The sequence below is a fragment of the Paramacrobiotus metropolitanus genome, unplaced genomic scaffold (assembly GCF_019649055.1).
Source record: "Paramacrobiotus metropolitanus isolate TYO unplaced genomic scaffold, Prichtersi_v1.0 Parri_scaffold0000014, whole genome shotgun sequence".
NCBI lineage: Eukaryota > Metazoa > Tardigrada > Eutardigrada > Parachela > Macrobiotidae > Paramacrobiotus > Paramacrobiotus metropolitanus.
The window spans coordinates 398,456-425,384 of record NW_026570234.1 but is presented as its reverse complement, the minus strand read 5'-3'; the positions used below and the strand labels follow the sequence as shown (position 1 = coordinate 425,384).

The 26,929-nt window shown below is 42.4% G+C and overlaps 6 protein-coding genes and 1 non-coding gene across 9 annotated transcripts; 4 read left to right on the top strand and 3 right to left on the bottom strand.

Annotated features, from left to right (window-relative positions):
• Positions 1 to 43: 43 nt before the first annotated feature.
• Positions 44 to 3,122, top strand: LOC129584787 (sorting nexin-27-like). Its single transcript, XM_055477102.1, has 2 exons — positions 44 to 590; positions 1,502 to 3,122. Exons 1-2 carry the CDS (start codon positions 338 to 340, stop codon positions 2,890 to 2,892), a joined length of 1,644 nt encoding a protein of 547 aa, XP_055333077.1. The 5' UTR covers positions 44 to 337; the 3' UTR covers positions 2,893 to 3,122.
• Positions 3,123 to 3,161: 39 nt separating this feature from the next.
• LOC129584786 (serine palmitoyltransferase 2-like) lies at positions 3,162 to 5,619 on the bottom strand. The gene is made up of 2 exons (XM_055477101.1): positions 4,419 to 5,619; positions 3,162 to 4,179 (listed from the first exon to the last, which is right to left on the bottom strand). The coding sequence occupies exons 1-2, from the start codon at positions 5,421 to 5,423 to the stop codon at positions 3,436 to 3,438; spliced, it is 1,749 nt and encodes a 582-aa protein (XP_055333076.1). The 5' UTR covers positions 5,424 to 5,619; the 3' UTR covers positions 3,162 to 3,435.
• A 1,032-nt stretch (positions 5,620 to 6,651) lies between these two features.
• On the top strand, positions 6,652 to 8,118 carry LOC129584735 (uncharacterized). Its single transcript, XM_055477043.1, has 4 exons — positions 6,652 to 6,960; positions 7,059 to 7,233; positions 7,379 to 7,569; positions 7,665 to 8,118. Exons 1-4 carry the CDS (start codon positions 6,914 to 6,916, stop codon positions 7,945 to 7,947), a joined length of 696 nt encoding a protein of 231 aa, XP_055333018.1. The 5' UTR covers positions 6,652 to 6,913; the 3' UTR covers positions 7,948 to 8,118.
• Positions 8,119 to 8,426: 308 nt separating this feature from the next.
• LOC129584734 (putative nuclease HARBI1) lies at positions 8,427 to 10,882 on the bottom strand. Of its 2 annotated transcripts, none has more exons than XM_055477041.1 (3): positions 10,163 to 10,882; positions 9,547 to 9,936; positions 8,427 to 8,866 (listed from the first exon to the last, which is right to left on the bottom strand). In XM_055477041.1, the coding sequence occupies exons 1-2, from the start codon at positions 10,599 to 10,601 to the stop codon at positions 9,554 to 9,556; spliced, it is 822 nt and encodes a 273-aa protein (XP_055333016.1). In that variant the 5' UTR covers positions 10,602 to 10,882; the 3' UTR covers positions 8,427 to 8,866; positions 9,547 to 9,553. The 2 variants fall into 2 exon arrangements, with proteins under 2 accessions (XP_055333016.1, XP_055333017.1); XM_055477042.1 differs by having other exon boundaries at positions 8,427 to 8,861.
• A 3,781-nt stretch (positions 10,883 to 14,663) lies between these two features.
• LOC129584629 (uncharacterized) lies at positions 14,664 to 23,613 on the top strand. Of its 2 annotated transcripts, none has more exons than XM_055476869.1 (3): positions 14,664 to 14,769; positions 21,424 to 22,293; positions 22,425 to 23,613. In XM_055476869.1, exons 2-3 carry the CDS (start codon positions 22,270 to 22,272, stop codon positions 23,361 to 23,363), a joined length of 963 nt encoding a protein of 320 aa, XP_055332844.1. In that variant the 5' UTR covers positions 14,664 to 14,769; positions 21,424 to 22,269; the 3' UTR covers positions 23,364 to 23,613. The 2 variants fall into 2 exon arrangements, with proteins under 2 accessions (XP_055332844.1, XP_055332845.1); XM_055476870.1 differs by having other exon boundaries at positions 14,759 to 14,884.
• Positions 23,614 to 23,799: 186 nt separating this feature from the next.
• Positions 23,800 to 23,872, top strand: Trnat-agu (transfer RNA threonine (anticodon AGU)). The gene has a single exon. It is a non-coding gene; the product is annotated as a tRNA-Thr (tRNA).
• A 101-nt stretch (positions 23,873 to 23,973) lies between these two features.
• LOC129584687 (uncharacterized) lies at positions 23,974 to 26,776 on the bottom strand. Its single transcript, XM_055476975.1, has 5 exons — positions 25,911 to 26,776; positions 25,700 to 25,794; positions 25,223 to 25,500; positions 24,672 to 24,879; positions 23,974 to 24,598 (listed from the first exon to the last, which is right to left on the bottom strand). Exons 1-5 carry the CDS (start codon positions 25,963 to 25,965, stop codon positions 24,224 to 24,226), a joined length of 1,011 nt encoding a protein of 336 aa, XP_055332950.1. The 5' UTR covers positions 25,966 to 26,776; the 3' UTR covers positions 23,974 to 24,223.
• Positions 26,777 to 26,929: the final 153 nt, after the last annotated feature.

The window sequence follows — 26,929 nt, the reverse complement described above, 5'->3', positions numbered from 1 at the left end:
AAAAATCTGAAGTCGCTGTTGTCATTTCGGATGTCTACTTCACTTCTCTTCTGTTTCGAAATCTTTGAATTTTTTGACAACAGAAGGTTTTGAAATTCTGTTGTATTGTGGAAGCTGATACACAGCAGCAACTGAAAACGATTATGAGCATAACGAGTTAAATTATTTTGCTGTGACGCAGGCGAAGAGTTGCTAGCACTGTAATCTGAACGTGGCAGACGGGATTTGGACGTGGATTTGAGTTGTTCTTGTTCTCGTAGAAGAAGGAAAGAAAGTCAAAATTCATGTGTTGTGAGAATTTTGTGGTTTGTTTAATCGGTTGTTCAACTAAAGAAAAATGGTTATCGTGGCACCTGGACTGGATAAAGGCTCGGACATGAATGCGAAACGGGATAGCAGTATCCACTTTACGTCCAACCGAACCACTTCAAACGCAGCTGGTGCCAAATCTATCAAAGATGATGACCACGCGATATCCAACAAAACTCGCACAGGCCCACATACCGTTGTCGTTACGAAATCTGAAACTGGATTCGGTTTTAATGTTCGCGGCCAGATCGGAGAGGGTGGTCCCATGAAAAGTATTAACGGTAAGTCAGAGTCGCGAAGTGTCAAAATAAATATCCATTAAGTGAGTAGAGCGTGGAATTTTTTTGCCGTTTGTTCAGTATATAATTAATAACGGCTTCTGAAATTTTTATCGTTTAACTTTTAAGAGGTTTATTTTCATAGGAGTATGTTAATACAGTTGCAGTATTAAGTGCGATCATTCTGTGGATTCACAATCAGAGATTTTTGTTTTCTTGGAATCTTCACGTATGTTAAATGCATGACGTGAATTCACGCGGACTGGGTGACAGGAATTTATCTTGTTATAAGCTGTGATGATATGGATATCGATTAGTTTTGTAATAGTTGATTGTTATAAATCAGAGACTCTGAGAGGATAACTCCGCGTGTTACTTCATGGGTAACGCTTTGGCGGCTTCAACATTTTTTCCGCTTTACGGTATCCGCCCTCGCGCAATTAGCGATACTTCGAGCACGACGCATTTAAATTTCGCCATTGCGAAGGGCTTGGTGTCGTCTTTTATCTTATCGGTCCTGCGATTGAAATATGATTTTGTTCCTCTGCGCTTTCATCAAAATTATCTCAAAATTTAGAACGTGTGTTATAGTCTGTAGAAGTACTGTGCTGCAATTGAACTATAAAATATAATTAATTTTACATTTAGATATTTTTTTGGATTCTCATTTTTCATTTTTAAAAATCGAAAGATTAACAAGAATAATTCAAGATATCCTGCTTATATTTGTAATTATTGATTACAGACTTCTGCATCGACAGACAGTTATAGATTGCTTCAGGTTTTTCCGATTTAATTGGAACAAGCTTAATAATTTTTTTTCACTTTTACTTTATTTGTAAAGAAGATGCTGAACTATTACGTTGTTGCTTTTCTGTTGTCAGAACAAAAATGTGGTAATTTATTTGTTTTAGGTGAACTGTATGCTCCGCTGCAGCATGTTAGTGCCGTTTTGGAAGGAGGTGCGGCAGAGCAAGCGGGACTCCGTAAAGGCGACCGCATCCTGGAAGTGAATGGTGTCAGTGTGGAAGGAGCGACGCATAAGCAAGTGGTTGATCTCATCCGATCAGGCGGCCATGTGTTGACGCTCACCGTCATTACCGTTACCCATGAAGACGCCGAGCGCCTGGAGCCACAAGAAGAGTCGACGAACTTTGCCATTGATTACACGGAGCGCCGTTCACTACCAATTAGCATTCCCGAGTATAAATTAATTGAGAAGAATGGTGAAAAGTTTGCTGTTTTCTGTATCCACATGGCGGGTCGGCATCTATGTTCAAGACGGTACAAGCAGTTTGACGAATTGCACAATAGTCTTAAACGTGAATTTTACGATTTTCCGTACCCGAAGTTCCCTTCCAAGTGGCCTTTTTCCCTCTCGGAACAACAGACCGATGCACGACGCCGAAAACTGGAACAGTGGCTAGAGCGCGTCTGTTCTGTGCGGGTAATTGCGGATTCGGACATTATGCAGGATTTCTTAAACAGTCCCGAATCAGGCGGTGTGAAGTCGGACACGGTAACCGATGTGGAAATTAAAATATTGCTTCCGGATAAGTCAACCGTGACCCTGACCATTGACAAGACGGCCTGCACACCCGTTGTTTACCGCATGACAGCCACGGCTGTGCGCTTACCAGAAGAATTATTGCCACACTTCGCATTGTTTGAACTTGTTGAGTATTCGTTTGAGCGTAAGTTACGCGATGACGAACGACCGCATGAGATTTATATTCATAATTATACGACCGCCACCAACACATGCATAAGTTTCGGCAAGTGGGTGTTCAATCCACAAACGGAGCTGCGATTGACGGAGCGGCATGAGATAGCGTTGAACTACTTCTTCTGGCAGGCAGTGGATGAGGTGAACCGCGGACACATTCGCTCGGGAACCCGCTTGCATGAACTGAAAGCTTTACAGGATGCGGCAAAGAAGATTGAATATCTGGCTCTGTGCCGCGCGCTTCCAGGTTACGGATCTTTCAGCTTTCCTCCATGTTCTAGCGATGCTCGAAAAGGCTCACCCGTTATTCCCATTGTGTTACTCTCCAAATTTAAACTGCAGGCATGTACGGCGGATGGAACACCCGAAAGCCAAGAGATTGATTTCGAATGGAAGGACATCACAAAGTGGCAGATCGAACGAGGAGGAAACGAAGATGAACAACCGTTCTTCAGTTTCGACTACGCTAGGCCACAACGACCTGTTCGTACTGTTAAAATTTACACTCCGTTTTTTCTGTTTCTGAACGAATGCTTTGATAAGGTAAAGATTGAACGAGAAGGCATTGTAGAAACGTAAAACTAAGTAATGTTAAAGGGTGAATTGTCACGTCAAAATTTTTGTGATACCATTGTGAACTTACTTTCCGAAAACAAGCATCCCCGTACTATCTCGTCATCTTGTGAATACGTTGTTGATTTTGTGTTGATTTTATTCCGATTGATTTTAACCATCTAATTTTATTGCCAGTTCTGCTTGTATTTACTATTGATTGCGTGTTAGGTTTGCCTATAAAAACCCGAAATTTATCCATGTACGACAGATTGTTTTCTGCAACCATAAAGCAGCACAGAAGGTGTTGTATATAATCTGTCAAGTCAAGTGTCCACAAAAGTTAAAGAACCAGCGCCTCAAATCACATTCCATAAAAATATGTTACTGTTATGGCACATTTAACTGTAATAACATAATATAAAGGGATATTAATAAGCAACTCAGAGTATAAAAATACGAAAAGCAAATAATCGCGAAAAACATAAAAAGAATGTCGATGAAACAAGGAATGAAATACAAAAAAGGAAACTAAAAGTCAGCACATTTCACAAAAACAAATTCTGAGTTTTATTTATAAGGGCTCACAAAGTGTCTGTAAGCGCTTGTTCCATGTATTCGGGAGTATTTCAAGCTCATAATATCACCGACCTCCTCGGTAGCTGCAATAACTCTATCCAACATTTCCCGAGTATGAGCTGCCGACAAACAGAACCGGGCACGTCCCAACTTGACCGGAGTAGCGGGGAATCCGACCACCACCACCGCAATGCCTCGCTGCAGCATAAACCGACCAAATGTCGCAATCTTTGTCGGATAGTACAGCAACAACGGCACCACCGGCGAATCTTTGTGCCCGTAGATAATAAATCCCCGCTTTTTCAATTCACTACGGAAATACCGGGTGTTTTCCGCTAACTGCCGGATGCGCCGCATCCCTTCATCCGTTCCGTCTTCACCCATAATGATCTTCATGGAAGTAATAATCTGCTGGGCAACGGAAGCCGGCATCGCGGAAGAATACACCATCCCACCGGAAGCAATTTTCAGATAATCAATCAAAGCCCGCGATCCTGCAATGTAGCCGCCGGCTGAACCGAAGCTCTTGGTGAAGGTTCCCATCATGATGTCAACATCACGCGGGTCCAGCCCGAAAAAGTCCACCACGCCCCGCCCATGTGGTCCCAGTGCGCCAATGCTGTGGGCTTCGTCCAGGAAGAGATACGCTTTGTACTTTTTCTTCAACGCAATGATCTCTGGAAGCTTGCAAATTGAGCCCTCCATACTGTAAATACCCTCCACAACAATCAAAATCTGAAAAAAGGCACAACTTTGATTTGCAGGCATTTTGCTTTCGTTAAGTAAATATTGTTTTTCGATAATTCCTCTAGAAGTAATTTACCAGTTTTGCAGTTGGCTATATCGGAAAGATATTCTAATGCAGAATTTACAGATATCAATATAAATTCAGGTAAAGTCCAATTACTTATCGGGTTACAAAAAAAAACATTCACAACAAAAACAAAGCAAAAAATCGATATTTCTATACTTACCTTTTTGAAGGGACGACGCGTTCGTGGATGACCAGCAATAACCAATTCCTTCAACTTCTGCTCCAGATCCTTCATGTCATTATGCTTGAAAATCTTCACAAAGGCACCCGACAATCGTACTCCCGTAACGATCGAACAGTGGTTCAAGGCGTCACTCAGAACAGCGCAATTTTTATCGATCAGCTCCGGGATATTCATACTGTTCGTCGCGAAACCCATCCCGAAAGTCACCGCGGCCTCGCAGCCCACAAAGCGTGCCACGAGGTTCTCCAGCTCCAAATGAACGCTCTGCGTGCCCACATCATCACGTGGCGAGCAGCCAGCCACGCCGTAACTGTCCACCGCCGCCACCGAATCCTCCGCACACGGACCGAACTTCTCCGCAAAACCCAGATAATTATACGATCCCATATTGATACAGCGCAGTTTCTGTCCCGTCAGCTCAAAATTCCATCCGTAATTCGGCGTCGATCGCTCCATAACATCGATCTCCGCGCCCGGAACACTGCAAATTGGACGATTCCAACAGTCACGAATGCGCATGTAAATATTGCGCGTGTAGAAATCCTCCCAGTTGTTATACAGTGGCGTGAATCCCACGTTGCCCTTCTCCGTGGCAATCAGACTCTTCTCAATGCCCCAGCGACGGAGGAAATCCCGTAAATAGCCAAACAACTGCAGTGTCACATAGCCGCCAATCGTGAAAACATCGACGTAGGAGGCGGCGGCCTCAAATTCCTCATCCTCCATCTTAGTGGTCTCCGCGGATTCCGCCGCGGTTTCGTAGGCCTCCACGGAGTGCTTGTCGTCAGCCTCCAGTGCGGATAGGGTCATGTTGGTCAGGGAGTCGGTGGAGAGCGTCGGCACCAGCACCCCGTCGCCCCCGCTGAAGCCGCATTCCCCGGCCGAGGCCTGGGCCAGATGTGTGGGGCGGGAAGATTCGTTCAGGGAGCTGGAGACGCAGCGACGATGCTTCAGCGAGCCGTTGGAGCGATGATTGGTCATGGTTATTTTTGGCTTGATTCGCTTGAAGGAGCAGGGAAATCGGACAAAAGAAAAATAAGGGAAGATAAACAGCACCTTATAATTTTATAATAATCTAATCTCTGAATTGTTATTATGGCAAAAGACTGCAAAAGTTTGCACGCCTCGGGGCCAGAAAACACTGAAAAGTAAGCTACCACAATACTGCGCAAGTAGAGAATGATGAATCACCAGTGCACCACACACAAAGTCTACCTTTGGAGCGGAAGTGCAATGTTTCCGCGATGCGCTCACATAGACGGAAATGCTGAATCAAATGCTTTGCACTTTAACGGTGTCGGGTGTAGGGATCTGAAAGTCTGAAACACGCAACATTTCTGCTCTTATTTAAAAATGAAACTTTGGGGCTTGCGTAAATTCTGTAGAATGATTTATTTCTTCCTTCTAATAACTCATAATTTTAAACTGTGGTGAAACCCCAGCTGCGTACTGCATGTATTTCTATACGAGGAATGTTTCTGTACTGCATGTATTTCTATACGGCATGTATTTCTATTCGTGTAATTACTTATTAACTTATTACTTATTATTAATTTATGAAGGCCTAATAAAATAATTATGTCTTCTAATTTTAATGATAATAATAATAATACGACTGATTACAGCATAGTGTCTTCAAATAGCATGCATAACGGCTACTGTACTACAGTAATTCATAAAAAGATTGTATACGATTAATTTTGTGCATCCAATTACGAAATGTACAAACTAGATTGCGATTAAATAACATCTTTACAATATTCGAAGTATGCATAGACGGACACATGTAAAGTCACTTAGAAAAGATAAATACTAAGTGCGGCATCGCTAAAAACGGTAGAAGTGGGAAAAAGAGTTAGGGCGCCGGCGCACCCAAATCCAAAGCCCACGTTTAACACCATTAACATTATCAAATAAGTACGAGGCAAGCGGCAACTCTTTCCCATCGCTTTAGTAAATTACATCACTTTCCCTGCTGCATCTTTGCCGTGTGTCGGCGCACACGTGATACTTAATGCTATCGTGTTCATTGCTGACTCAGAGCTTACCGGTGAGCCGCTGATAAAATCTCGGCTACCGTACTCTTCTCCGTACGAGTACTCTTAGGCCTCGTCCCCTTTCTAAAGCGTATCGTGTTGCGATACAGCACCGTATCTAGTTTCGTTACAGTATAAAAATGGGACACTATTTGGTGCGCACCACCAAGACACAGTACAAGCTACGCACATCGAAACCGGGCTCGCTATCGGTTTCCTGTATCGCATCTCTAGCTTTGACGCCGTATCGCTGTACTTGCGTCTCATCGCTTCGATCGCATCTTGCCGCGCATAACTTTATTTGTCCGAGCGCCGATCAGTTCGTACGACGAAAGTTTTCGCTTTTTTAATTTCAAAGTTCGGGAAAATTGTATAAAAGTTCTTGATCCCCGTGTTATATCAGCTCCATATATCATCTAACCAATTAGTGCTACGATGCCTCGCGCTCCCAAATCTGCTCCTCTGTCTCCCAAAAAAATGAAGTGAGTGCTGTCTATGCTTCTCATAATCTTTAGTCTACGACCGATGGCTGCAGGAGCTCCTCTGTGTTATCAGCCATGCTTATTTTGTTTCTGCATAGGTGGCTTGTCGCTACTCGCATCGACCGGGAGGATGAGTTTCGACGTTGTACAAGTAAAGCGAAATTTTGGTCAAAGGTGTTCCAGGAGATGCAGTTGGTTTTTAAAGATGCCCTGGGAAACCGCACCAGCGAGAACCTGAAGATCTCTTACGAAAATGCGTGGAAGAAATATAAGGTAAATCAATTTTTGCTATAATACATGTTTTTCAAATAAAATATGTAGAAATTACTTACCTGCATTAGTGACAGTGATTAAATTACTAACAATAGTTCTGCAAACTGTGAAATTAATTTTTGCACTTTTTTGCGGTTACTTGTAGGCAGAGAAAAAACGAAAAAATGGCACCGGGGAAAGCGGTGAAGTGAAATATCATTTATTTGAACTCTTCGATAAGACGTACGGCGATCGGGATGATATTGCTTTTGCAACTAATTCGGTGGCTCTGGGAGCGGGATCCACGAGCAACGTTTTGGAAGACATCGGTGCCGAGGAATGTGATATTAATTTGAGGTAAAATCTTTGATATTATCATGCACAGTTGTACCCTAGTAATTTGAGAAATTGATGTGGCAAAATAATAGAAATATTAAGTTTTGCTAATTTAGCGACGATGATATGCAACCGGATACTCCTGCGGGATCTCCAATTGGAAGCGCGGAAAAGCCAAAGAAAGCAAAGAAGAGCGAAAAACGCAGCGCCGCCAGTGAGACGGTTAAACTCATGACGCGTTCCGTTGCTATCATGGATGATATGCGAACTTCGCTAACCGAAATGGTAAAGCTGGAAAAAATGAAGGTTGAGCTGGCAAAATTGAAGTTCGAGCGGCAGTACAACGTGGAAGTCGACTTCGGAGACGATGAAGTTCCGCAGGCTTTAGGAGAAGAGTAGTAAAGCGGAACTGAATTTGACTAGTAAAGCGGAACCGAAATTTGACTTGAGATTATTATGATAAAACGGTGTCGTAAAAACTCTGGTGTTATGAATTTTTGTTGTTTTTTCTGGGTATATAAACACTCGTACATTAAGCGTTGTGTAGTTTAGCAATAGAAGTATAATAGAGTTCAGCAATAGAAAATATAATCGCCACACTGTTTACCTACTTTCCATATAACAAGCAGAAATAATAACAAGAATGTTAACCGCAATACATCTTAATCACAGTTACACATCCATTCATCGGAAACCCGTTTTCATTTTCCACGACTACGCATATAGTACGTCTACGCCGCCTCTACAGTATGGGGCACTGTGTCCAAATGTAGACAATTGCCACTAATTATACAGATGCGAAGATTTTGTCTTTTAATAGGAAAATCTTTCAATAGGACCAAACAGAAAAACTTTGCTATTGTTAAAAATATCCACTGTTTACGAGGATCGTTTAAACAGCGGTTTTCGGTTAAAACCTATCCGGATAGTTAACCAATCCGGTGAACTACCTAGCTTCGACAAATCGCAAAGTTTCTTTAATCGCAACGAAGGTTACAAAAAATGTGAGCGCAGCACAATCGCCGGTAGGCTTACATTAATGGCCGACATAATTGTATTCTGCATGAGGATGACAGTCCAGAATGAGAGCCGAAGATAAAGCGCTTTCATAATGATCGCGCAGCCACTCCGAGGTACAAGGGCGTCCATCCATTTTCAACTTCATCCACATTTAAACAGCTAACCGCAGCATAAACGACGACTTCAACGCGCATTGTATACTGTACCGTACTGGCATTTAGCCACCACTCTACAGTGTTCCCATAGCGCAGCAACAGATTCTCACTCGCATCAGGTCCACTTCGTTAGGTCACCTTCCCTGTCAATATGCAGGAGTTATTGATGATTAGATAAACAACAGTTTTCACAAAACAAGCCAAAACCATGTGTGTCGATCGCCAAGCGTCTCCATGGATAAAAATGAGATAAAAATAAAAACACAACTTTTTTCCTGTGCTATAGAATCAAAATAAAATAATATACGTAAACTCGATAAGCAAACTGCAGCGGTAATGTAAGCCGTTCACTTTGACTTGCCGGTTGAGTGAATAATTAACAGTACAGCACACACGTACGACCAGCTATTTTTAAAAAGCCGACATATCTGATTACAAATGCAAAATTGTGAATGAATCTAGTGCATATTCACGTGTACAGATATATCATACAAAAGCGTTATGTACTCGTATTATAACATTATTATAGGGCAATTTTGCTCACCTCAGTTTACAGAGACAAGTAGATTTAAAAGGCATATGCAACCCTAATGCCCACCAGTACATACAGGCACGTAAGTTCCGTTGTACCAACTTAAGTAAAATTACTGGTTTTATGCGCGCTTCCGGGCATACAGTACTTGTATAGAAAGCCAAGGAAAACATACTTAGGGCTTTACGCATCTACGGACGATAATGCCCGCGTTTGCAACTTTTTGTTATTTTGATAGCTATTGACTTAATAAAACTGCATAAATAAATTTACCAGAAATTTTACACTTACCGATTTCTTAACCCAACGAATTTGGCAGCATCCGCGCAACTAGAGCGTTTTTAAAATCGCCAAATGCTCCTTCGGCAACAGCATCCTCTTCATCATCCAGATCAACCGCTTCGACATGATCGTCTCCCTCCAACGTAAAATCATCTACGGATTTGATGTCCAAATTATGAAGCAGACAGCACACAATAATAATGTGCTTCATTGCACTCATGTCGTCATAATCCAAGAACTTCAAAATTCGAAAACGTCGCTTCAGAACGCCAAAAGCTCTTTCAACGACTTTTCTTAAACTGGACTGAATTTCATTGAAATCTTCCTGCCTAGCTGAGAGGCGGCCGTTCTCTCTAAACGGTGTCAAAACTTTTCTTGTCGCACGGTACCCACCATCACCTGCAAATTACAATAATAACTTGTAATTGCGTTACTTCGTTGAAATTTAATCTCGAAAATGAAAAATACACTACTTAATTTTACCTTTTTTACACAACATTAGTAGAAAATATTAAAGCTATTAAAAATCGGAGAAATTAACAGCAGTACAAATTTAAGTCAGCACTATAGACTCGTTTATTTCTAAAATAACAAATTTCTTTAAATTCTTAGTGCGTATACTCACCCAAAATCATCCAGTTCTCTGGAATTAAGCCTTCCAGCCCCGAATTGTCGTACACGTTCTGGTCATGCACCCGCCCAGGAGCTCCAACATATAGATGTATAAATTCCATAGAAGAATTGACACAAGCCTGCACGTTAAGAGATAATTCCCCTTTCCTGTTGACGTAGCTTTCGGGGCGAGAGTGTGGTGCTTTAATGTTGATGTGTGTCCCGTCCACTGCTCCCAGTATTTTTGGTACCCAATCAGCGCCATAAAGCAGTCCTTTTTCTTCAAACTCACGGGCCGAACGCATCATACCATCTTCGTCGGGAAACTGTATAAGCGACCAGTATTCTTTCTTCAGGGCATTCAAAAACGTCCGAAAAGCTCTACACGTCGTCGAGCGCGACAAACCATGAAGTTCGCACTGTGACCGTACCGATGATCCGTGTGCCAGCATATGGAGGCAGGCAGCGATTTTGCATTCCGTAGAATAAGGCCTCTTCGTCGAACTCTTTTCAAAATATGGACGTAATTTCTCCACAATTTCACGAAAAACATCCACATTAACGTGGTACGTCTCAAAGAATAAATGCCCAGGATATCGCTTGTAAAGGTTTTGCGCAGCAAAACGAATTTCTCGGCGATTAACGTTCTTGTTACCTCCACGAGATAGATATCCCTTAGTACTCAAGTTTTTTAAACCACCAAATAAATTCTGAATTGCACTAGAAACTGACATACATACTGCACTAACAGTTTTGTAACGCTTTCGTTCTCGTCATCAGAACAAACGGCATCATAGTCCATTTTTAACAAAATTCCATTAATAAGTGTTCAAGATTATTAGGCGAAAAAATTTCTTGAAAATTATCATGAGAAACGACGGATACGGAAAGCCACCTCTGAAGGTGGCTTCGCGTACCGTATCGTTTTTCTTTGTTTTCGACGGTATGCGAAAAAGGGCGCGTTTAATTTTCGCCTGATATGAGACGCAGGGTTAGTACAGGCTACGAGGTACGGTACGCGAAGCATCGTATCTACCCGTTGCGAATACGGGACACTCGGATACGGAGCGCACCTCCGTCCCGAATCTTTCCCTTGGTAGCCAGGTACGCGAATCGAAAACTGCCATACCGTATCGCGTACCTGCTGTTCTGGGACGGTGGTGCACTGTACGGAAGCTAGATTCGCTACAGAAAGGACGAGGCCTTAATCAGCTGCGTAATCAACTGTAGCCGCAAAGCCGGTTTATATGTGAAACGGCTGAAATCAAAGTATCACGTGAGCGCCTGCATACGGGTAAGATGCAGCAGGGAAAGTGATGTAATTTACTAAAGCGATGGGAAAGAGTTGCCGCTTGCCTCGTACTACAAGAAGAACGAAGCCTTCACAATAGGGAGGAAACACTGACGCAGTACTGGCAATAATATTGAAAGATATATTATTTAAAAATGAATGTAGAAATACATAAGTTTTGTTTACACAGAGTGTTGATCATGCATCCAACATGGTATGGCTGTTGAGAAATACGATTTCACGATATATAATAAACAAAAAGAAAAGTACTCGTACTGCAAATAGGTTAGTTGAAAAGAGTACATTTAATACCGTCGTATAATGAAAGTAGTAATTTACATTTAGTCATGCTTTGGTTTCAGTACTTCTAGTGTTCGTATTGTAGCTTATACTGTTTTTCGGTTTACAGTTGTGCATTTTACTCGGACAGACTCTTAATCGTGTTACAACCACGGACGTCATAGATATATTATTTTGTCCCATTAATTTAATTTTGCGAGACTTAAAAAGGGTTGCTCAAAATTCGGCATTTTCAGTGCCGTGAAAACCGGACACGGAACCACGGTACAGTGCATTTTCTGGATCGCGATAGTTTGATTGCGCGTTGACGCACATTTGTGATGGGATCACATTCTACCAGCACATCAAGGAGCAATTACGGCCACAAATGAAACAGGATCAAATCTTGTGGAATATTGGTTTGGAATTGCAGAAGTAGCACTTCAATTCTCATGAAACGGGTTACGCCCTGGCCTGCATGCACCGATAATTCATTTAAGTTCCATTTTAAATGTGCGTAGCATATATATTATATACCCCTCGCCATACAGGCAACTGTTCGCCGACGGCAAATCCAAAGAAGTCAGATCACGAAATTTATCACATCGTCCAGTGCGCATCCGAATTAACGACAATCAAAACGCTAGGTGGAGAGTCCTTTGATTTTCTGGATGTTGACATTTTCCAAGTTTACTGTGGCTATATATATCGGCTGCATATAATGATGTCGTGATAGATGTATACTGCAATCCTTGAATAGGTCTGGGAGCACAGGATATATAAGGTCTACGTCGACGCCTTTAATTTGTATAGGCACTTGGAAGGAATTTTTTACAGGTGGTGGCACAAATACAACAGATTTATTATCTTATCTACTATTTTACCATTCGAAATTTCATTTGGTTGCCAGAACTGTCAGCTGAAGGTAAAATGTACCTATGGGCAGTTCTGTGCGTATTTTGTTGTGCTTATCTTCCGCAAGTTCTTCTCGCATTTCCTGTGAGGCAGTCGGCGTTACCGAAATGGTGGGAAGAGGACCAATGGACTCCATATGCTTATTACTACAATCCCGGTAATCTTCAGTGTGTTCATGTTTTTAACTAAATTTTATGCGATCATAGAATCTGCATTAAAATTTCAACAAAAGAAGAAGTACGCAGCTAGCATTGTCATTCCCTTCTCGTACGTGTATTTAATATAACTATGCTTACATGACATAAAATTCTTGGATTGGTATGGTGTGGTAAAAGCTGAAATGTACTTAGGCAATTGTCAATTACTTCAAAGAAAACATACAGTATAAGTATAAATAAAACACTGTTCAGTAGGCAGTCAACAATCATTTAACAAAGAAAACATATAAGTATAAATAAAGCACTGTTTCAGTAGGCAGTCACCAATCATTTAATTTACTTACATTTAGTGGTTACAAGCTGAAGCGAGGTTTAAAGGTCAACGCTTGGCTGACAATCCCTGCCATATGCATATATTTTGAACGTCGTTATCATTTTGCCAACTATGAAATATCGCTTTCTGGGAAACTCGTCAACTTGCACTGTTTGTAGGAATGCCTAGCGGTGACCTGAGTAGGCCATCTGGGTCGACAGAACAAGAAAATGCGCAATGGACGCAGATCCAACCCACTTTTCCAAAGCGTCGCTGGCTGTTTCCCAAGACAGGGGTTGCCGGTTTACCATATGCCATCTCTGATTGTCCAGGGGACCTAAGCAATTTTGCCTCGCAGTTCCGAAGAATATCCCGAGGTCGAGGAGAAACCAATAATCTCCTGGCTGCGCTTTACAGTTACTGTGTCAATAAACAAACCTGAGCAATACCACAACCATGAAATTCCCGCTATCTGGAGCTAACTGACTTACGGCTGACGATGCTTCCCCGGCATGGCGAGCATTATGATTTCTGGGTAGATGCTCGGGTCACGTAACTTGGGCTAGCATAATAATTCATTTTACTTGTGCTGTGTACTGCATATTGCAGGCGGAATAGTACTTATACTCAAACGGTTCATAATAGAAAATTATTATTTGATGTAATTATTTACTGACTGTTCATACGTGTACTTATGTATGGCTATCCCAAACATAACGGTTTGCAGGACCGCACCTTGCATTATGTGAATGGCTAATCAATTTTGTTTCAAGCGCATGACCTCAAAATTTAATGGCACTGCATGATGACGGCGGCGGCGGGCAGAAAAATAAGATACTGATGCAGTTCAGATGTTAATAATTTAAAATTGCACTGAAAATAGTACAGTATACAGTAGTCTTTGGTAGCTAAACGCAGCATATTCTTGTAGCATATGCATATACAGCATACTATATACAGCTACATAATCATACAGGTATATCATTATGGTAAGTACAAGTACTAATTGTAATTAACATTTTAAGTCATCTAATGTTGCCGCCCTGAACGATCTATTACACTTTCAAGTTTCTACCATTCAAACATATGCACAAAGGAACTGCACTCGCAAGCAGATCGCTATTATTGTGATTATGTTGCAGTTAAGAATTTTTGTCTTCCACTATGCGTATCGACTCCCATTAAAGCAAAACGTGTCGACTACAGAGTAGGCCAAAACGTGGATGGATCATGTACAATACCCTCTTCCAAAGTCAGTCAGGCAGTCCACCAACCGCTTGCTACGTACGGCAAAGCGAAGAAATGTATAAAACGATTAACAACGAAGATTAACAATAGAACAGATAGAAAACAATTATTTACAACGATTGCGTACATGATTAAAAGCTGGCAGTCGGTCAGCGATGCCGCACAACCCACTAGCAGCACAAAAATTTAATTTTGTTTTGCAGTATCGAGTTTTAACTTACGGTATCAGTCCAACTATCTGCAAAGTACAAAGCCGCCAAACCTGTACGATCTGCTGCCTTCCTTGTTTCCAATAATTTTGATGAACTACTCTAGCAGTCTAGCTTATGGCTAGAGCTAATTTAAAATGAAGTTCAGCACAGTCATGTTTTTTGGCTATATGACATTGTATTTAGTGTGATTAGTGTCGAAATGCAGTGAGTTTTGTTTTATTTTCATCGATATTGGTCACTGGAAGTGCTTTGTCAAATAATTGTTGTGCTTTTTACGATTAGCCTACTCTCACAGCACCATATCTGTACACCGCATACGGTATCATAAATTTCGTAATCAGGCTAAATCAGCTGTTGCACTTCGAAGTTTTGAGTGCTCGGGTAGCACATATGGCACAGATTGTTTAGGCCGAAAAATAGCAACGCGTAATGCTGGCACGTACCTGATGGAACTCTACGGAATCTGACGGAACCTAATGGAACTCTACGGAATCTGACGGAACCTAATGGAACTCTACGAAACTTGACGGAACCCAATGGAACTCTACGGAACTCTACGGAACTCTACGGAACCCAATGGAACTCTACGGAACCTAACGGAACCCAATGGAACTCTACGGAACCTGACGGAACTTAATGAAACTCTACGGAACCTAACGGAACCTAATGGAACTGTACGGAACCTGACGGAACTTAATGGAAGTGTACGGAACCCAATGGAACTGTACGGAACCTAATGGAACCTAACGGAACCCAATGGAACTGTACGGAACCTAATGGAACCTGACGGAACCTAACGGAACCCAATGGACCTCTACGGAACCTGACGGAACCTAATGAAACTCTACGGAACCTGACGGAACCTAACGGAACCTAATGGAACTCTACGGAACCTGACGGAACCTAACGGAACCCAAACGAACTGTACGGAACCTAATGGAACCTGACGGAACCCAATGGAACTCTACGGAACCTGACGGAACCTAACGGAACCCAATGGCCCTCTACGGAACCTGACGGAACCTAATGAAACTCTACGGAACCTGACGGAACCTGACGGAACCTAATGGAACTCTACGGAACCTGACGGAACTTAATGGAACTGTACGGAACCTAATGGAACTCTACGGAACCTGATGGAACCTGATGGAACTCTACGGAACTGTACGGAACTTGAGGGAACTTAATGGAACTCTACGGAACGGTGCGGAACCTCATAGAACTCCACGGAATTGTACGGAATTTGAGGTGACCCAATGCAGGCCGGTTGAGCTATCGCAAGAGGCCAGTTAACGTTGGACATCAGACTTTGACGTGGTGCTGCCTAATGTCGGCTTTGAAGGTGCTTTCAGCTGCTCGGTGTTGTCGTTCTTGGCATTTTCATATGGTAAAGTAATGTTGTGCTTTACAGCTTTTCCATGAAGGAAGATAATTTATCAAAGTAACCTGAATTAGATAATTTCCAATTATAACAGACGTTGAGACTCTTACTGATGTCTTGATACCTTGCCTTCGTGCATTCACCAAGCTGACTGTAACGTTACCTTCTGAGATTCTATGGTAAAGGAACCTCAGGTATATTCTTAGGATGGAGTGACACATAAAAAGGAAGCATTTTTATGAGTATTGTCAAATATTATCATGGCATCTTTTATGTAATTTGCACTTAATGCACGATTTGTTCGAAGAAAAAAACAAGTGGAATCCCTTTTTAGGGTAAGTACGCGTAAACCAACGCATATAAAAGTGAATGCAATGTATATTGCAGACCAAACCGTTGAAGTTCCATGTCCGGCAAAGTGAAACCAACGTTAGTTATCGTAAATATGTTGTTAATCTAGGTTTGACAATTTTAAGTCCAGGTCCGGTAAAGTAAAAATCACGTAAATAACGTAAATACAACGTTGTGACAGCTGGCAAACAAAGGCTCACGAGTGTGAGAACAAAGGCTTTATTGAGGAATCAATAAGCGAAGAACCAAAACACAAAGCACGTGAAGGCTCGATATAGCGCATGCTAGTGTACAGCACAGCGTGAGAATGATTACTGAATCATGAACAAGCGGCATATCGAGCCGTAACATAGAAAAGCCTAATGCGGCACTGGGCAGGTCCAACACGAGCGAATGGCGAACGCTGATTGGCCGAGACGTGAAGCCGTAGGTGTGGCAAGGCGGAGTTGAGGCCAGTGATTCGACGTCGCTATGCGAGTGCGTGCAGGCGTGAGTGTGTGCGATATTGTGCACCACTGAGCCGTGCACCGGAAGCGGGACTGTCGCTGGCTGCCATACTCGTAGGCTGCCATGGCGACTGGCCCAACAACGTAAAACTGCTGTAGATCTGTGTAAGTACCGTTAAGCCCATGTCCGGCATTGCGAAATCAACGTAAGTAACGTAAATGCACTTGAAAATTGCTGTAAATCTGTGAAAATGTTGTGCTAAACGGCGTCAATTCCGTGTCCAGCAATGTAAAACCAATTTGAGTAACGGAAATCCAAAGTAGAACCCATGTATATCTGTGAAAATGATACGTTAAACGGAGCCAATTCCATGTAGCGCAATGTAAAATAACGCTGTGCCGTGTGTTACAGTTATGCAGAGTCTCAAATCAAATCAAACTGCGTCAGCTGGAAGAAAAATACTGGCACATTTTTTCAGTTAGTATTGCAGCGCAGAATCGTTTACCAAACAGTTGCTGCGCTCATATTCATAAACCTGGTAAAAACGCACCGGAACACACATTTAAAGAGAATCAGGGGTGATATTCATAGGTCGCCGACCGCACTTGGACTTCTTGCGCGGTGGTTCATCTGGCATACCTAAACAATTCCAGTAAAATGTTTCGGACTAAAAACTGCAGCATTTAGAGTAAATGAATCTAGCACTGTATTTCAAATTACAGCAGCTTTGCTTAAAAATTTATTATAACTGATAGAACAATTTATTTAAGAAACCAAATATTGTTTAAGCTGATTTTTATGGTTACCATGGTCGTTAATTTGGTGAACTTTAAGCCAATGTGGAGAGCAATATGCAAATTTTGGATTGCATAAATGGCACACATATTTCTTTTTGTGTTACCCACGAATATGGAGATTGAGTGAGTAATGCTGTTGTAAGATCTTGTACACTCAGTATAATGGCACACAAACGCTTTTCCGGAATTCAGTGATGTTCGTTCTGCGAGAAAGTGACCATTTACTAACGGCGCACTTATTGATATTCCAGTTGTTGGTGGAGCAAGAAGGCAGTTGGCATCATCATCAAAGATTAAATTGGTCGGGAATACAGAAGGGGGCAGACAGCTGATGTCCAAAACGTCGATTTCACCCAGAACATTTGGGAAATTTGTTGAAAATGAGCTAGTAGCTTTCAAAAATTTTCCATATTTGTTTTTATGCCGCAAAGGAAAACGACGTGGATTCACTTCCTGTATAGCAGCTGCAGTGCGGGCGAGCAACCGTTCCCTAAGCAGCAGCGTCCATTTATGCAGTATTTCGGAATTAGAGTTGTTGCGTAACTTGATACACTAAGATAAATTAAAGATTAAAATTCGGAGGCACTCAAGGTAAATTGTTATGGACTAACTTTTTTGCGCAAGAGTATAACGGTGTCGATGATCGGAATCCAACGTTCGTCGACAAAGTTTCGTGCTTGGCTCACATTTCCACCAAGAATAATTACGGAATGAAGGACGCCGGGCCCGAGATATATGACGGTGCACGGCTCCTGCACATAACAAATAGGAGAGGTCAAACACTTTCCATAACGAGGGCGTGGCGGCAATCTTTTGGAAAAAAAAACTCGTGCCCACAAGCTTTTTCTGTTCCTGAAATGTACCAATGCACGCCAAGGTAAATTAAGTTTTAGGTAATGTTAAAATGTGTTTGCAGAAAAAATAAATCTCTATTCTTCCTGTTAAACTATTCAGTCTTATTCCGGAAGTAGGTCTGCGTTCCCACATTGATTGCGCCGTTTCACCTACCAGAGGAGCCAGATCGCAGTTTGCAGCCAAACAGACCTGCATACATTTTTACAACTTTAGCGATCTGGGAAACTGGAAATATAATCCAAATTTGGACCCCGGGACCTGAGAAAACAAGCAAACAAGCATTGAGTAACTAAAAGAGTAGGGTAATAATAAATATTAAAATCCGTTATAATAAAGAATAAGAATGCGTACAATATTTGTGTTTGTTAGGAATATTGTGACACTGACTATCGGACCCGCGCAAATTGCGCGGAATAAATATTTCTCCTTTGATACTGGACTATTACGCACGTAAATTTCGGTCCTATCTCATACGACTCATGCTGCAGTGTGTTTTTTATTCGGAATCTCGCGATATTTACATTATTCTAGAATTATCTTATAATGTTTTCGACTATACATTTGCTGCTGCTTTTTTAGTTTACACTACCCTATGGCATAGTTGATAAACTTGACAGAAATTTTGTCTAAGGGATAAGTACTAAATTTCTAGTGTTCAACGTAAACTAAATATTTGAATTAAGTTACGATAATATTTGAATTAAATTACGCGTGAATGGCTGTTCACCCCTATGAGCAGTAGATGCCGCTGTTTCGTATGCATAATCAAACTTTTGTTTTTAGTACTTAGTTTGTACTTTCATGATACTTAAGGATAAGTAATTAAAATTAGGTAACGGTTAGTGCGTGAATGGCTGTTCACCTAAGGACAGTAGATGCCGCTGTTTCGTATGCATAATCAAACTTTGTTTTTTAGTACTTAGTTTGTACTTTCATGTGATATTTATTAAGGTCAATCTGCCCAGTTACGATAATTTTCCTTCCAGTTCGGACACTGAGAATTGTAATGTTGCAGAAATTAAAATTAAGGTAATGTCTCGGGCTACCGGTGCTGTTCAGTGCACAGAGCCTGTTAGCGAATGACCGAGCTACTTGTACTGTCCAGTGCACAGGACCTGATGGGTGAACGAGCGACTGAGATACTGGCTGTCCAGTGCACGGGGCCCGTTAGGTGAGCGGGTGACCGGGCTATCGGTACTTTCTCGTGTACGGAGCCCGCTAGGGGCGGTGACCAGGCTACCGGTACTCTCCAGTGTACGGAGCACGTTAGGTAAGCGGGTGACCGGGCTAGCGGCACCTGTTCTGATCAGTGCACAAAGCCTGATGGGTGAATAAGTGACCGAGCAACTGGTACTGTCCAGTGCACGGGCCTCGTTAGGGTGAGGTGACCGGGCTACTGGTATCCTCCAGTGTACGGAGCCCGGGGTGAGCGGGTGACCGCTAGCGGCACCCGGTTCTGTTCAGTTCACAAAGCCTGATGGGTTCCGTCAGGTTAGGTTCCGTCAGGTTCCATTAGGTTCCGTCAGGTTCCATTAGGTTCCGTACAGTTCCATTGGGTTCCGTTAGGTTCCGTCAGGTTCCGTAGAGTTCCATTAGGTTCCGTTAGGTTCCGTCAGGTACCGTAGAGTTTCATTAGGTTTCGTCAGGTTCCGTAGAGGTCCATTGGGTTCCGTTAGGTTCCGTCAGGTTCCGTACAGTTCCATTGGGTTCCGTTAGGTTCCGTAGAGTTCCATTAGGTTCCGTCAGGTTCCGTCAGGTTCCGTAGAGTTTCATTAGGTTCCGTCAGGTCTGCAGAGGTCCATTGGGTTCCTGTTCCGGCCAGGTTCCGTAGAGTTCCATTGGGTTCCGTCAGGTTCCATTAGGTTCCGTACAGTTCCTTTGGGTTCCAAGTTAGGTTCTGGCCAGGTTCCTGTAGAGTTCCATTAGGTTCCAGGTTCCGTCAGGTTCTGCACAGTTCCATTAGGGTTCCGTCAGGTTCCGTAGAGGTCCATTGGGTTCCGTTAGGTTCGGTCAGGGTTCCATTAGGTTCCGTACAGTTCCATTGCCGTTAGGTTCCGTCAGGTTCCGTACAGTTCCATTGGGTTCCGTTAGGTTCCGTAGAGTTCCATTGGGTTCCGTTAGGTTCCGTAGAGTTCCATTAGGTTCCGTCAGGTTCCGTCAGGGTCCGTAGAGTTTCATTAGGTTCCGTCAGGTTCCGTAGAGGTCCATTGGGTTCCGTTAGGTTCCGTCAGGTTCCATTGGGTTCCGTAAAGCTCCATTGGGTTCCATCAAGTTCCGTCAGGTTCCGTAGAGTTCGATTGGGTTCTGTTAGGTTCCGTCAGGTTCCGTAGAGTTCCATTGGGTTCCGTTAGGTTCCGTAGAGTTCCATTAGGTTCCGTCAGGTTCCGTAGAGGTCCATTGGGTTCCGTTAGGTTCCGTCAGGTTCCGTAGAGTTCCAATAGGTTCCGTTAGGTTCCGTCAGGTTCCGTAGAGTTCCATTGGGTTCCGTTAGGTTCCGTCAGGTTCCGTACAGTTCTGTACAGTTCCAATTGGGTTCCGTATAGTTCCATTGGGTTCCGTTAGGTTCCGTAGAGTTCCATTAGGTTCCGTCAGGTTCCGTAGAGTTCCATTGGGTTCCGTCAAATTCCGTAAAGTTCCATAACAGTTCCGTCAGTTACAGTAATCATAAACTGTCGCGCGTTTTCAACCTAAACAATCAGTGCCATATCTCTCGGGTAGATATAGCGAAGTTATCTGTTAACGATACGTACAGTAACTTTTTTTAAAGTTTGCTTGCACTTTACTTGCATGCTGTCATGATAAATTTTGCTGCGGGATAGTATGATATTAACTATTACGAAAGCCATTAAGTCCGCATCAGCTTCACCCGCTTCAGCATCCATATCTTGTCAGAATTGCACCTGTTTAAAATTAGGAAGCGCCACTTTTGAGCCTTCTCTAGATTTTTGTATGACGCTATCATTCTTTGCGGAAACCAGTATCCGAAACTTGGTTTTGTTGATCTGAAAGCGGAATTCGAATCTTTAGGGTTATATCGTTTCGAAATGGAACGTATGGACACAACTGATCTTGTTGAAACCAAACCTGAACTACTTTTGAAGGACGGAAACCTCGCGGACCTCGTTGGTACACAGATCGAACGGCAACAACAGGTTGTTGAGGCCCTCCTGGGGAAAGATGGTTCCGATGAGAGATTCCTGCAGATGTTGGCCTTAATGCCCTATGACGAGTTGCAGAAATTCATCGTGGAGGTTCTGCAGAACCACTCTAAGCCTCACCAGATTGAAGAGCGTTTGGCACTGCTGCTGACATTTCTGCAGATGTTCCCTAAATCGGTTTACGAGAGCCGCACTATAGAAATCATACGGGACACAATCAACACTCTGCTTGACGAAGCTCCACGCAGGTTCATCATCTACCGCACTAAATATCATTTTGTGATTGCTACGAAATTATTTCCGCTGTTTTTGATTTCAAAGAAAGATGGAGATCGCGGGCAGTTTTATCAGCGTGTCATAACTGTCGTAGTGAAATATCATCTCAGCTGTATTCTTGAATGCTCATCGGACGAGGAGGCCATAAACATCAACCCCGACAGCTGTTGGCAGAGTGTTCATCAGCTGATTAACGAGATGTTTTCTGCATTCAAAATGAGCTGGTGCGGATTTTGGAAATCGTCGGATTCTATCGTAAACCTGGAGCATTGGTGGAAAATGTATTGCAAATGGCAAAGTGTCCATAAGAACACGGGAATTTTTAATGATGTCTTGGATTTTCTGGTGACTTTGACTTTCTGGGCGTTTCTCTTGCACAAGTATTTTTACGCAAAGTCACTCTGTGATATTTCCCCAGCGAAGACCATTTTTGTTAAGAATGGGTGCGGGTGTTTCGAAACAGGTAAATTAAAGTACCATTGTTGTTTTTTGAAAGTAAATTTACATTTTTTTAAACTTTGCTCTTTCACATCGTGCGCGAATTGCAAGTATGCAGGCAGGCTTTTCCTACTAGTTCTTCTGCTTCTGTTCCAGGTGGTGTCTCATGTCGGAAAAATGCAGCTACGAAAGTTGTCATTATATATGGAAGGTATTATGAATTTAAGTGAAAAGGTATGGAATATTCTGAATGACGACGATGCCAATCGTTTGCTGCTATCGCAGACTTATTCCGAATTACGACTCGATGAATCTTCCGTATTCAGTACTTTCCGGTCGGATCTCGCCATATTGATTGGCCGTTCTTTGGCGATATTCGACTCTGATTCCTTTCCTTACTGGTTGAAAACCCAGTTGCTGGCTCAACATATTGCTCAGTCGTGCAAAACACCCATAACTCTGGAAACGTTTGAAAATATATGTAAGCTTGTTCGCAGGCTGCGTGTCCAAGGAAAATTTGATGTTTCGCGATCTATATTTGATGGAGAAAAGTCAGCCATGGTTGCATACATCTGGGACGACCAAGATTTGTTGGCGTTTTGCTGCATGATCTTGTTGAATCATTTGCAGTCGGATCTGATGAAACCACAGTCGGTGGATCGTATTAGTGACGAGCATCTGCAAGTGGCTTTTGTCCTGATCCAGCCCGTTATTGGACAGTATCCCGATTTATTCCGGCATCTTTTTACGGTTTTGGAAGCCCGGCAAAAGTTTTCGTTCAGACAGTTTTTCGACTTTATTATCAGCCCGGAAATTGTGAGTGAATTTAGTTTACTTCTGGGCAAGGTTGTGATGGAGCTGCGCTCAGAATCACCTTCAGTTGGTGTGAGCGTTCATAAAACCAGAGGAGCTAATCGCGAATCTACAGAAGCTCTGCAGGCGGATCTGCAAAGGCATGCCTTTTTTATGACAAGCACTGGAAATCATCTTTTCGAAGCCATTCAGAATTATTTAACTGCGGAAACTCTGACGATTATCAGAATATTGTTCCCAGCGGTCGATAATGCCTCCCCAAAACGTCTGAAAACTGCATGATTTTCGTCGTTTGTTTTGTACTTTTTCATATTATTTTATATTTATACTTTTTGTGATAGATAGTATTTCAGTTTGAAGCATCTGTTTTCAGTATTTTGGTTTAAAGCTTAAGTTTACCTTTACGCTTTTTTGCTTGTTTTAATTAAGTGTTACTTCGTGGATACCGACTACATATCATGCCTACCGGCCATAATATGAATCAGTTTAAGGAATGCGAGTATGGAAGATCAAAAGTTCAAAGTTGGCGATATAAAATATAACTGATATGCGTGGGAAATCAAGATAGTTGCGCAGTATAAAATGCAGGAAGTTCACTGCATCTCTACACGATGATAAAATCGCAGTTTTTTTGCATGCGAAGGGAATTTTGATTAGAAGTTTGGTGTCCTGCCACACAAAATTGTACGTTTATTATTTCGTGTGGTGTTATCGCAGAGCCGCCATGGCTTAGTTGGTAAAGCGTCTGCCTAGTAAGCAGAAGATCATGGGTTCGAGTCCCATTGGTGGCTTTTTTAGTTCTTTCGCCATTTTTATCGACTACATTTTGTTGAAACTGGGCACCATGTGAAAAATATCGGCGTCATAGCTTTTAGAATTTTTTTATGGGTTTATTCATACCTTCTGGACAGGAACCGCGTCGTGTGGGTGTTACACTTAAAATCCGTAAGTCAAGAGAGCGTACCCCACAAAATTAACGTTAATGATATCCAAGACGGAGAATGGCAATTTTCACACTATAAATCACAAGTAAAAATAGATCTGCATTGCGCTTAGATTGAATACTGAATCATAAAACAGTAGAAATCACTCGGGGCAGCGAAAAAATAAATAATCTAGCTATAACACAGGAACTCAAGCAATTATTCCCTCTTAAACATAGAGCGACAAGTAGGACATACCCAGTGCTTTCGCTCAATTCTTTCATAAAACTCCCTATCAAAGTTATAAATACAACTCTCATGAAATCGTTTTATATCACACTTAGATTCCTGGCACATGACGTTCCGATCTTTGCGTCCTTTGCCAGGCGGCATTCGGCACTCGCAAATAATACGAATTTCCCGATCCGGCAGTGCCACTCTGTGCCTCACTTTTTTGAAACGCTGCCATAAAAGATGTGCAGACATGGAGAAGGCTGACCAGTCCTTGTTTGTAGATGCCGAACGAGTAGGAAAGAGATCATCCACAGCAAATGCTCCTTCTTCGCAACATCGAACTAAATGTTCTCTTAGTTTCTGAAAATAGTGTCACTCTGTATGAAATTAGAGCATATAAAAAGAACAAAATACCTATATGGAATATACATACCTTCGAGTCGTCCAGTAAAACTGTGGCAGGGTCTGTTTTATTGCACAAGGCAACTAGGAAAGCACTCGCATATATTCCACAGTCCTTATTATTCCTCTGCTGATCGACCAAGGGCCATGACATTCGAAATTTCGGACTTTTAAATCTGTAGACAGCGGCCACCTTATTAATAAGGAAATCCGGTGCAGGTTCATCTCGGCTGTCATATCTGCAATAAAAAGCATCCCCGTGGGTTTCTGTTCTCATTCGATCTCTCAACCGCACTGTAACGACGTATTGATTGATTTTAAATAAACCAAGAAGAGTAAATAACATGATGCCGACACACTGGATGGCACTCATAACATGCGCACGCACATTCTTGGTGATCACTGATCCAGTTTGTTTCTTACGGGTATCGTGGCCGCAATCAATATTACCGACAATTCATTATTGAAGATATTTTTGTTACGGCAGTTCCCTATCGATCGAATAACCGTGCAAAACATGCGGATCAAGACTACAGCCCGTAAAACCACGAAAGAGGAAAAATTCTTTCAGTAGAAACTTACACATAAACCAGTTCCTCTTCAAACTGATGATAATTGCTCACGAGAACCCAGTGCAATGATCCTGTGTACAGAATCTGCGCTTGCCGCCTTTCGGGCTTGAAGTCCGCAGCTTGCCAGAGATTTCTCAGCCAAAACAGCTGCTGACGGCGTTCTTCCGATGGCGCCCGTGTTTGTCCATAAAACAACGCTGTGGGACGTAGTCCACCCAGGTCGTACTGTGACTTCAGCATTTTCATGGCAGCTGTGGCGATTTCATCGTCCACCCAACCCTGCTCTGCCTGAATGAAACATCAATCTCAAGTAATTAATGAATGAATCAATGACTAATTTTTATATAAGTGTTACGAACGCCAGGCGGGCGATCAACAACTGATCAATCATCAATGCTGCGCTTAATCGCACTACAATCTCACTACGGTCAGACTTTAGCGAACTATAGCACAGTTTGCATCGGACCAGCGGATAAGAATTATCTACCTGGTCGAGTACGCGCATTTTGTGGGCGAATTCCAGATTGTGTCCAGCTGGACTGCACCAGAGGGAATTACTTGGAGGTTGCAAATGAAGGCCATCTAACAATATGTTACACTGTCATGCGCATTTATTCACACATATAATTTTCAGTTGAAGAGAACTTTCTCGGCTAACTACCGTTTGCCATAGGAAACAACCAGAAGTGACGACTCACCTGCATCATCCGATTTGCGCAGCTGGTGTTCTTTCTGTTCACTCTCCCGTTCCATGATATCTCAACAAAATCCAGCATAATAAGACAGGCAACGACTGGGCAAACAGCACATATCGCTGTACCGTAGGACTAGAACCCACAGCTATGTGATAGAAACGAACTGCCAAACAGTAAGGAAGGGTTCCATAAAGCCAAAAGCCAGACTCGTAACTTCCCAAATCAAGGATACGTTACAGACCCCGCTGTTTTCTTGGATCGCACAGAGATTCGAGGGCGTACTGATTTAGCACTTATCCAATCGATCAAATTTTCAGAAGTGGTTTTTACTTATCAGAGATAACGACTGCGTCTATAGTTCGCGCATAACATATGAAGAACCGTTTCCAGAGACCAGAGTAAGTAAATAATCATAATGGGAGCGCAAGCAAATCTATGTCCTCAGTTGTCCTGTAATATGCGCCCACGATCGAAATCAAATATTGCACAGATAACAACCCTTTCGGGAAATTCCCTGAGAGGAATAATTAATCACTCGAAAATAAACGTGGAACAAAAAAATGATGAAAGGATATTTGGATAAAACAATGTCTTAGACTCTTACCTAACATGTACAGCAAACAAATAAACAAAACGATACTATTAATTCAGACCAGTACCGTCGTAAATCAGCAACTTTGTGTCCAAGTCAGACGGAAAATCAGAATGAAGACAGCTGATGCACAAGAGTCAAGACGTACAATACTCGTACTTACGTGCCAGGCAGTGGCAGGCACAAGCCAAAAATCTGAATGGAAGTGTCATCCATCCCTTCGTCGCGCCCGTCAATGGGCGTTTGTACTACGTCTGGGAATGTTTTGATTTGTGAACTGATTGTACCGTGTCCGTATGTGACCTTCCTCGTCTATCAACGATCAGCAAAAGCAGGCTGGTGTAGCCCCATTTGCCTGAATTCATGCTCGTAATTAGCAAAAATTATCGTATAAGCACTTGCATAAGCATTAAACTGCTTGGATGAAATG

Bases quoted from the DNA above. Each gene is read 5' to 3' on its own strand.
- LOC129584687 (XM_055476975.1), bottom strand. From the start codon at position 25,965: ATGGAACGGGAGAGTGAACAGAAAGAACACCAGCTGCGCAAATCGGAT. The intron at 25,501-25,699 runs GTAGATAATTCT...TGTTTCATTCAG, and splicing joins AAATGCGCGTACTCGACCAG to GCAGAGCAGGGTTGGGTGGA. The intron at 24,599-24,671 runs GTATGTATATTC...CACTATTTTCAG, and splicing joins TTTTACTGGACGACTCGAAG to AAACTAAGAGAACATTTAGT.
- LOC129584786 (XM_055477101.1), bottom strand. From the start codon at position 5,423: ATGACCAATCATCGCTCCAACGGCTCGCTGAAGCATCGTCGCTGCGTC. The intron at 4,180-4,418 runs GTAAGTATAGAA...GCCTTTTTTCAG, and splicing joins CGCGTCGTCCCTTCAAAAAG to ATTTTGATTGTTGTGGAGGG.
- LOC129584629 (XM_055476869.1), top strand. From the start codon at position 22,270: ATGGGTGCGGGTGTTTCGAAACAG. The intron at 22,294-22,424 runs GTAAATTAAAGT...CTTCTGTTCCAG, and splicing joins GTGCGGGTGTTTCGAAACAG to GTGGTGTCTCATGTCGGAAA.
- LOC129584734 (XM_055477041.1), bottom strand. From the start codon at position 10,601: ATGCTGGCACACGGATCATCGGTACGGTCACAGTGCGAACTTCATGGT. The intron at 9,937-10,162 runs GTGAGTATACGC...TGTAATTTGCAG, and splicing joins AGAGAACTGGATGATTTTGG to GTGATGGTGGGTACCGTGCG.
- LOC129584787 (XM_055477102.1), top strand. From the start codon at position 338: ATGGTTATCGTGGCACCTGGACTGGATAAAGGCTCGGACATGAATGCG. The intron at 591-1,501 runs GTAAGTCAGAGT...TATTTGTTTTAG, and splicing joins TCCCATGAAAAGTATTAACG to GTGAACTGTATGCTCCGCTG.
- LOC129584735 (XM_055477043.1), top strand. From the start codon at position 6,914: ATGCCTCGCGCTCCCAAATCTGCTCCTCTGTCTCCCAAAAAAATGAA. The intron at 6,961-7,058 runs GTGAGTGCTGTC...GTTTCTGCATAG, and splicing joins CTGTCTCCCAAAAAAATGAA to GTGGCTTGTCGCTACTCGCA. The intron at 7,234-7,378 runs GTAAATCAATTT...GGTTACTTGTAG, and splicing joins ATGCGTGGAAGAAATATAAG to GCAGAGAAAAAACGAAAAAA.